Source organism: Corvus kubaryi, unplaced genomic scaffold (genome assembly GCF_017639235.1).
Source record: "Corvus kubaryi isolate FWS band 111438036 unplaced genomic scaffold, C.kubaryi_AGA036_p1.0 split1-37296, whole genome shotgun sequence".
NCBI lineage: Eukaryota > Metazoa > Chordata > Aves > Passeriformes > Corvidae > Corvus > Corvus kubaryi.
Genome location: NW_024582075.1, coordinates 3,004,031 through 3,014,096, shown reverse-complemented (window position 1 = coordinate 3,014,096; position 10,066 = coordinate 3,004,031). Strand labels below are relative to the sequence as shown.

At 44.6% G+C, this 10,066-nt stretch overlaps 1 protein-coding gene across 5 annotated transcripts in view; it reads left to right on the top strand.

The window, feature by feature from the left end:
• Positions 1 to 10,066, top strand: part of DMXL1 (Dmx like 1) — a 74,199-nt gene that overhangs the window by 19,146 nt on the left and 44,987 nt on the right. For all 5 annotated transcript variants that reach the window (XM_042013142.1, XM_042013139.1, XM_042013141.1 and 2 more), the window contains exons 9-14: positions 5,894 to 6,106; positions 6,859 to 7,112; positions 7,203 to 7,887; positions 8,420 to 8,541; positions 9,088 to 9,177; positions 9,464 to 9,566. In XM_042013142.1, the coding sequence (XP_041869076.1) occupies positions 5,894 to 6,106; positions 6,859 to 7,112; positions 7,203 to 7,887; positions 8,420 to 8,541; positions 9,088 to 9,177; positions 9,464 to 9,566 (1,467 nt within the window). The remainder of the gene's footprint in view (positions 1 to 5,893; positions 6,107 to 6,858; positions 7,113 to 7,202; positions 7,888 to 8,419; positions 8,542 to 9,087; positions 9,178 to 9,463; positions 9,567 to 10,066) is intronic.

The following is a 10,066-nucleotide window of genomic DNA, read 5'->3' as shown; positions in this document are numbered from 1 at the left end:
ACCGCATCCATTTCCACGCAGACTGTCACAGAGGAGAAAGGAACCAAATGTAAAACAACAGCGTCCATTTCTACGCAGACTGACTCAGAGGAGAAAGGAACCAAAAGCACTGTCAGCGTCCCCATGCAAACCATCACTGAACCAGAACAGCCTAAACCGATTGCAGTTGCCCCCGTGCAGAAGAAGAAATCAAAAAGCAAATCAGTCCGCATAGTGACTGACGAGGATGCAGCAGGACCTTCGCACCCAGCAGAAGAGGCAGAGCCAGAGATCATCACTCGGTCGCTATCCCTGGGTGAGCTGCGAGACCTGCGGAGGGAATTCACCTGCCAGACGAATGAGTCTATCCTGACCTGGCTGCTCCGCATCTGGGACGCTGCAGCCAATGACACCATTCTGGACGGAAGTGAGGCCAGGCAACTGGGATCTCTGTCCCGGGATGTGGTCATTGACCAGGGGATCGGGAGAACCCAAGAAACCCTCAGCCTCTGGCGGCGACTGCTTACAAGTGTAAGGGACAGGTACCTTTGTAAAGAAGACCTCCAGGTGCACCAAGGAAAATGGAGCACAATGGAACAAGGTATCCGGTGCCTGAGGGAATTGGCTGTGCTGGAGATCATTTTCTCAGAAGACGAGAGATTTCCTAAGAGCCCAGATGGTGTCCAGTGCACGTCACAGATGTGGTTGAGGTTCGCACGCCTTGGACCAGAGCTATACTCCCGTTACCTGGCAACGCTGCAATGGAGGGAAGGCGAGGACAGGGTGGGCGTCTTGGTGAACAAACTGAGGATTTACGAGGACACCATCACAGCCCCGTTTCGCACCCATGTCTCATCCGTGGAAACAAGGCTGGCTGAGCAAGTCCGGGGCTTGATTGAAGAAGGCCATCAGAAATTGAAAAAGGAACTTAAGGAAGAGATTTACCACATCCCACCAGAACCAACAAGAGTCTCTGCCATTAGGAGCCAGCGACCCCCAACCAGGGAGAGAGGATACACCCCACGAGGTAATCTCTGGTTTTTCCTTCAGGAACATGGAGAAGACATGAGTAAGTGGGATGGAAAACCCACCTCCTCCTTAGCAGCTCAGGTACGTGAACTAAAAAGAGGGACAACTACCACAAGAAGCGCATCTAGAGTCAACATTGCTCCGGTCTCCCGCACACAGAACTCCAGACGGTACCGGAATGATAATATGACTGATCCTCTTGAAGGGACCTCAGGAACGTATTCACCGGAAGGGAGCAACATGCAACATGACCAGGAATAGAGGGGCCCTGCCTCTAGCCAGGTAGAGGAAAGGGAGAATTGGGTCTTTTGGACTGTGTGGGTCCGATGGCCTGGCACATCTGACCCACAAAGATACACGGCTTTGGTTGACACCGGTGCTCAATGTACTTTGATGCCATCAAGGTATGTGGGAGCAGAACCCATTTCTATTTCTGGGGTGACAGGAGGATCCCAGCAGCTGACTGTACTGGAAGCTGAAGTGAGTTTAACTGGGAACGAGTGGCAGAAACACCCCATCGTGACTGGCCCGGAGGCCCCGTGCATTCTCGGCATAGACTATCTCAGAAATGGATATTTCAAGGACCCAAAAGGACATCGTTGGGCTTTTGGGATAGCTGCTGTGGAGACAGAAGATATCAGACAACTGAGTACATTGCCTGGCCTCTCAGATGACCCCTCTGCCGTGGGACTGCTAAGAGTTGCAGAACAACAGGTGCCAATCGCCACAGCAACAGTGCACCGCCGGCAATACCACACCGACAGAGACTCTGTGGTTCCCATCCATGAGATGATTCGCAAACTGGAGAGCCAAGGGGTGGTCAGCAAGGCCCATTCACCTTTCAACAGCCCTATATGGCCAGTGCGTAAGTCCAGTGGAGAATGGAGGCTGACGGTGGACTACCGTGGCCTGAATGAGGTCACGCCACCATTGAGCGCCGCTGTGCCGGACATGTTGGAACTTCAGTACGAGCTGGAGTCCAAAGCAGTGAAGTGGTACGCCACTATTGACATTGCCAATGCCTTCTTCTCCATTCCTTTGGCAGCAGAATGCAGGCCCCAGTTTGCTTTTACCTGGAAGGGTGTGCAATACACCTGGAACCGACTGCCCCAGGGGTGGAAGCACAGTCCCACCATTTGCCACGGACTGATCCAGACTGCATTGGAAAAGGGTGAGGCTCCAGAACATCTGCAATACATCGATGACATCATCGTGTGGGGAAACACAGCAAAGGAAGTGTTTGAGAAAGGAGAGAAAATCATCCAGATTCTCCTGGAAGCTGGCTTTGCCATCAAAAGGAGCAAAGTCAAGGGACCTGCCCAAGAGATCCAGTTCCTGGGAGTAAAGTGGCAAGATGGACGACGTCAGATTCCCACCGAGGTCATCAATAAGATCACTGCGATGTCTCCACCGACCAGCAAGAAGGAAACACAAGCTTTCCTAGGCGCCATAGGTTTCTGGAGGATGCACATTCCCGAGTACAGCCAGATCGTGAGCCCTCTCTACCTGGTTACCCGCAAGAAGAATGATTTCCACTGGGGCCCTGAACAGCAGCAAGCCTTTGCCCAAATCAAGCAGGAAATCGCTCATGCGGTAGCCCTTGGCCCAGTCAGGACAGGACCAGAGGTGAAGAATGTGCTCTACTCTGCAGCCGGGAACAATGGTCTGTCCTGGAGCCTCTGGCAGAAGGTGCCTGGTGAGACTCGTGGCCGACCACTGGGATTCTGGAGCCGAAGCTACAGAGGGTCTGAGGCCAACTACACTCCCACAGAGAAGGAAATCTTGGCAGCTTATGAAGGAGTCCAGGCTGCCTCAGAGGTAAGTGGCACTGAAGCACAGTTGCTTCTGGCACCCCGACTACCGGTGCTGGGGTGGATGTTCAAGGGAAAGGTTCCTTCCACGCATCATGCCACCGACACCACATGGAGCAAGTGGATCGCCCTCATCACGCAGCGTGCCCGTATTGGAAACCCGAATCGCCCTGGGATTCTAGAAATTATAACAAACTGGCCTGAAGGTGAGACTTTTGGATTATCCTCTGAAGAAGAGGAAGAGCAAGTGACTCGTGCTGAGGAAGCCCCACCATATAATGAGCTACCGGAGACTGAAAGACGTTATGCCCTCTTCACTGATGGTTCCTGCCGAATTGTAGGCGCTAATCAAAAGTGGAAAGCTGCAGTATGGAGCCCCACACGACGAGTTGCAGAAGCTGCCGAGGGACAAGGTGGATCGAGTCAGGTTGCAGAGCTTAAAGCCGTCCAGCTGGCTTTGGATATTGCTGAACGAGAGAAGTGGCCGAGGCTCTATCTCTACACCGACTCATGGATGGTAGCTAATGCTCTGTGGGGATGGCTGGATCGCTGGAGAAAGGCCAACTGGCAGCGCAGAGGGAAGCCCATCTGGGCCGCTGAGATTTGGCAGGACATCGCCGCCCGAGTAGAGAAGCTGACCGTGAAGGTTCGACACGTGGATGCGCACGTACCCAAGAGTCGGGCTAATGAAGAGCATCGCAACAACGAGCAGGTGGACCGAGCTGCCAAGGTGAAAGTATCACAGGTGGATCTGGACTGGCAGCACAAGGGAGAATTATTCCTAGCTCGTTGGGCCCATGATGCCTCTGGTCATCAGGGGAGAGATGCAACATACCGATGGGCCCGTGACCGAGGGGTGGACCTTTCCATGGACAGCATCTCACAGGTCATCCACAGTTGTGAGACCTGTGCTGCAATCAAACAGGCCAAGCGGGTGAAGCCTCTGTGGTACGGTGGACGATGGTCAAAGTACAGGTATGGTGAAGCCTGGCAAGTTGACTACATCACCCTTCCCCAAACCCGCCAAGGCAAGCACTACGTGTTGACCATGGTTGAAGCAACCACTGGATGGCTGGAGACCTACCCTGTGCCTCATGCTACAGCCCGGAACACCATCCTGGGCCTGGAAAAGCAAGTCCTGTGGAGACATGGCACCCCTGATAGGATTGAATCAGACAACGGGACTCATTTTAAGAATAGCCTCATCAACACCTGGGCCAGAGAACACGGTATCGAATGGATATATCATATTCCTTATCATGCACCAGCTGCTGGAAAAGTTGAACGCTGCAATGGACTACTTAAAACTACCCTAAAGGCACTTGGTGGGGGGACCTTCAAAAATTGGGAAGTGAACTTAGCAAAGGCCACCTGGATAGTCAATACCCGAGGGTCCATCAATCGAGCTGGTCCTGCCGAGTCTGAACCCTTGCACACAGTGGATGGAGATAGAGTCCCTGTGGTACACCTGAGAGGTATTTTAGGAAAGACTGTTTGGATTAATCCCACCTCAGGCAAAGACAAACCCATCCGTGGGATTGTCTTTGCTCAAGGACCTGGTTGCACTTGGTGGGTAATGCAGAAAGATGGGGAAACCCGTTGTGTACCACAAGGAGACCTAATCTTAGGTGAGAACGGTGTGTAGGTTTCACTGTGTATATATATATATATATGTATGTGTGTTTTAGAGTTTAAGAAGGTATTGGTTTGGGATAATGTAGATGGTAATAGAATAAGGGGTGGATAATGTCCTGGGTTGCAGTGTATTCTATTACCATCCTCAGGAGCCGTTGAAACCAGGTGGGGCAGTGTTTCCTTGCCTCCTCCCCCCAGACTATCTTTCTGTTAATTGCCCATCATTGTCCTGCCGCCTGACTCAGAGATAACTCCCTCCGGACTATCTCCTGTTAATGAGCCTAATCAACACTTGGCCTCATGACTCGTTACCCCATTGTGAGATGCTCCGCCCAGAGGGAGGAACCAAGCATCCCATCGTGGATGTAATCTGAGGCTGAACACCAGAGACACTGGCTTCCCACTGGATTTCCAGAGGACAGGAGCTACACAGCCACCACTGGACTTCCTGAGGAAGAGCAGACTGTTTTACTACAGGATCACTGCTTCAGAGGACTGCAGCCACCATTCTACCAGACTGCTACCACCACCCTGCCTAACAGGGTGTCAGGTTGTACCTTGACTCTGTCAGTTTGACAGTGTTTTCTTTTACCTTTTTTTTTCCCCTTTTCTTTAATTTCCATTAAATTGTTATTCTGACTTAGTGCCTCCCACTGGTTCGTTTTCAAACTAGTACACCCAGGACGTGGAATTTAAGTAATGCTGCATAAATAGGGAGCAGAAGGAAATGACTATACATGGAGACTTCTAGGTGGGAATTATATGCAGTATGAGATTTTAACATATTGCTGTATCATGGATTTGAGGAAATTGCTATAAGTCACCTACCTGCTTTTTAGCCTTGCTTAGTTTTGATTATGTTACTCTGCAGCAGTCTCATCCTTGCTTCTGTCACACACTTGTGATTACTGCTTTTTTTTTTCAGAGCAACATGGAACACCAAATGCCATCAAACAGCAATGTGAATTAATAGAATATATCAGAACCAGAACTCCTGGGGTTTTATGATGGTGTGACAGAGGGCATTTTCTGGTCTCTGTACTAATTTTTGCTAATGTAAGCCTGTGGTCTTTGATTACGGTGTATATCTACTGCAGCATCTATTGTAGACTAAATGTTGGGAAATTATGTTTAAATGGTTTGGTTCATACTGAGCTGTAGTAGCAAAAAATAAGGTAAATTAACCTATATGGACAGTGTTACATCAAGGAGATATGACATTGCAGGACCCTACTGTTATCCTAATGTAAGCACACCAAAGAACCTCTGTGTGGAACAAGTCTGAAAGCAGATGATGTTGGTGAGAGGAATGGCAAGTGGCAATACACTTAGATTTATTTTTTTCATTGTGGGGTTTCTGCTTAAAAAACATTTATCTAAAATTTTTTTTCGACCAAGCTTGTTTAGTTCTCAGAAATGTCAATATCTTTTTCTGGTAGATATTCCTCTACTCCCTTCTATCACATCTCTAAGTCTTGGTGAAAATGAAGAAAAAAGTGGACCTTTTGTTGTGCACTGGCTAAACAACAAAGAACTTCATTTTACCTTATCTATGGAAGTGTTTTTGCAACAACTTAAAAAGAGTTTTGAACATCATTCTCCTGAGACTAATACTGAGGATTCTAATCAGGTGGATGGCAGAACAGAAGAAGGTAAAAGTCATCTACACATATGTCATATAGAGAAATGGCCTTCAGTTTATAAAGTAATTTGTAATGTTCCCCCAGGGGAAGTAAGACATGGGCAACTTGACATGTAAGGATACAGGCAGATTACAGTAGCATTTCAATGCGTTTTCTTCCCTTACACTGAAAGTATCTAAGTGACTTTAAAAAAATTTATCTGGAAATTCTGATTTCTCTTTTTAGAGAGAAGAATTCCAGAGATTTTGAGTTATATATGCTGAAAACGGTATTATTTAATTAGGCTCAACTGGAGGCCTTTGCATGAAAGTGTTACTTTAATATTAAGGAAACAGGAGCAACTTTAGAATTAACTTTCTTTTTTTCGATATTAATGTACAGCTAATTTAAATAGCTTTATTCTATAATATAATACAATACAGTCAATTAGTTTGAATATATACATTCTGGAGATTATTGCCTTTGCTCTGTCCATGCATGCAAAAATTAGTATAAAATAGGGGAAAAGAAAAATATTTCAAATTAAGGTGCGACATAAACTATTTTGGTTTGTTAGACACTGAGCTCCATTAGAGGATTTATGGTTATAATTTTCATTCTTTTAAGTTAGCTGTCATAGGAGTGGCTTATAAAAGGCCTGAAATTAGCTCCAATGCGTGAATAATGCTGCTTGTTATACTTCTGGTTTTGAATATTATGTATACATATCTCTCTCTCTCTATCTCTATGTATATCTATCTATCTGTATCTGTGTATTCTAGAAGCTGATGAAAATGGAGATGAACAAAAAGGAAACCAAGAAAAGAAGGAACTGGATGATGAGAAAGCTGCTCCATATTCAAACCTTGTTCCTTTATCCTCTGCTATTATTGATCATGAAATTGAAATTCTGCTTTCTGAATGGGGTAAAAATGCTGACATGCTCTTCAGTATACATCCTATGGATGGCTCCCTGCTGGTGTGGCATGTGGACTGGCTAGATGAATACCAGCCTGGCATGTTTCGCCAGGTGCAGGTACTTCATTCCTCCTGCATTTTACACTGCTGTTCAGTGAGAAGTGTGAGGGGAACTCTAACACTTACTCTTTCTTTCTTAAAATTGCAGGTGTCGTTTGTCTCAAGAATTCCTGTTGCATTTCCAACGGGTGATGCAAACTCTCTTTGCAGAAGTATAGTGATGTATGCTTGTACCAAAAATGTTGACTTAGCTATTCAACAAGGCAAACAAAAGCCTCCTGGCCTTACACGATCTTCATCTATGCTTATCTCTTCTGGACACAGTAAATCAACCAACAGTTTAAAACTAAGTATCTTCACACCTAATGTTATGATGATTTCCAAACATGCAGATGGGTCACTGAACCAGTGGCTAGTGAGTTTTGCTGAAGAATCTGCTTTTTCAACTGTACTTAGTATTTCACATAAATCCCGATACTGTGGTCACCGTTTTCATCTTAATGACTTGGCTTGCCACTCAGTATTACCACTGCTGCTTACAACCTCACATCACAATGCTCTAATTTCACCAGATGTTGAGACAGCACTACAGGCAGATGATTCTTTAAAGTCTCAGGAGTCACCAGTAAGACCTCAGAGTAGAGGCAATGCAAATGTGACGTCCCAGGATCCCAACGCTGTTTACAGTGAACTTATTCTTTGGAGAGTAGATCCTGTTGGGCCTTTGTCCTTTTCTGGTGGAGTTTCTGAACTTGCTCGGATCAATTCTCTTCATGTTTCAGCTTTTTCTAATGTTGCATGGCTGCCCACACTTATACCCAGCTATTGCCTTGGTGAGTTTCATTTTCTGATTAGTGAGGTGTTCTAGAATAAAATTAATGTAACCTAATAGTGCTCTTAAATAGATAATACAGATATACTTGAATGTACTGAAAAAAATGTTAAGCATGGGTCCTTTATTTCACAAATTTGAAGTTGCTGGTACTTGGGAATTCTTTATTCCTATTTGAAAAGTTGCTGTGTTCTTCTGTCTTTTATGTACTTGGTATTTTAGGAGCTTATGCAGTAAAGTTCTTTTAGACTAGTGCATACTTCAGAGCATGCTGAAGATTTAAAAGCTGAGGGAGATATAGCTCTAGTTTGCAAATGGAATTCTTATTTCCTTTCATACACTTTGATTTGGTTGCTAAGTGCAGCTTTAGACTTTGTAGTTCTTGCTTGCGAATGGCAATTAACAGGAGATTTTTCTTTAATGTTGTATTGTTTTTCATCATAACTTCAAAATTTCCTCTTATCAAAAAAAAAAAAAAAGGAAGCTATATGGTGTTTGAATATTTGAGCACTTTCTACCTTCCTGCTTTTCAGGTGCATACTGTAATTCTCCAAGTGCCTGCTTTGTGGCTAGTGACGGACAGCATTTAAGATTATATCAAGCTGTAATAGATGCTAAGAAACTTCTGTGTGAGCTCTCCAATCCAGAAATTTCTGTAAGTGAAAAGCCGTCTCAAGTTTTTGCGTATTACAACTTCATTCAGTTGCACTAGACTCAGACTTGTTGGTGACTGACTAAGCTGGTTGCTGAGGATTTCACAGATGATTCTGCTTGTAAAAACAGATTAGGTAAAGGTTTTTTAGCCATACTGTATTTCATTTAATCTCAAGCTATGCATATTGAGGCAGGTCAGGTTTGATTGGGAAATATCTGTGAAGTGCTTGCACTACAAGGAATAATAACTGTGTGTGTACATGGCCATCCTAACGAAAAGTTGAGACAGTAATGCAGCTTTTGGGGAAAGGACAATAAATTGCTGCATGTGGGGCTTTCCAGATACTCCTATCACCTTTCAGCCGTCAAAACCAAATGTGCTCTTCATAAAACAGGCAATGTTACTTGTGTTCTTACTGAATCACTACTAGTGTATTTTTAATGCTTTAGTTAACACTTGCATAGTGATGTTGCACCTATCTAGCAGGCTATGCCACAGAAATGCACAAGAGTTAACAAGACCACTCCCCTGATTCTTTTCAAACAGAAGTATGTCGGTGAAGTTTTTAACATTGTAAGTCAGCAATCTACAGCTCGCCCGGGATGTATCATTGAACTGGATGCCATCACAGAGCTTGTAAGATCTTTTGCTATACTCATTTTATGCCATATAATTAGCTTTTTAAAAAGTGTTAATAACAGAGGCAAGACCTGTAGCTCTCCATCAGGTGAACTGGAGGTACTTAAAGACTGTTTTTGACATGTACTTGTTTTCAACAGTACCTGTAAATGAAAAGAGTGGGAGTAATGAAGGTGCATTTTCATGAGTCGTCTTTTGTTGATGTGTTTAACTTACCGAGAGAGAGCAGTCCTGAAAAGTATACGCCATGGTGTTCACTTCTTGTGTGTTTTTACTTTCTTAGCATGGCCGGAAAACACAGTTATTCCATGTTTTTCAAGAAGACTTTATTTTAAGTAACCCGGAGAGGGAGATGCCTTCAAAGAAGAACAATTTATCAGTCTCTGGTAAAGAATTCTGTTTCATAGAACATTGAGGACTGTTTTATTTTTCATTCCACAGAAGAAAAAGAAGTTGTTAAATGGTTTTGATCATTTTACTGTCAAATACCTTATTTGAGATCTTCAGAGGAGCATTTGGTCTAATGAAACTCATGAGTGTTTCACTTCCTTTTGAGTTGTGTGCAACCAAATTTTCGATCAAGTAGTTTAAATCACAAGATACCCATTGTATACTGTATTCAGCAGTCCCTTACATGAAGGGGGAAAGAGTTTTAAATGTGAAGCCTGTAGTTGTAGGGTATATGACACAGACAAAACTTACTGTATTCTTTCATGGTAGGTGCTCTTCCTTTACATCAGCCAAATACTGTTCCTCAGGTAAATAGTATAAAAAATGGCAGGCCAAACAATTCATCCTCGCTATAATACTCTTGAGTAGTGTGTGGATTTGTAGGTCTTTGGACAGATCTGAATTGCTCTGGAATACATGATTAGTTTTCCTCGGT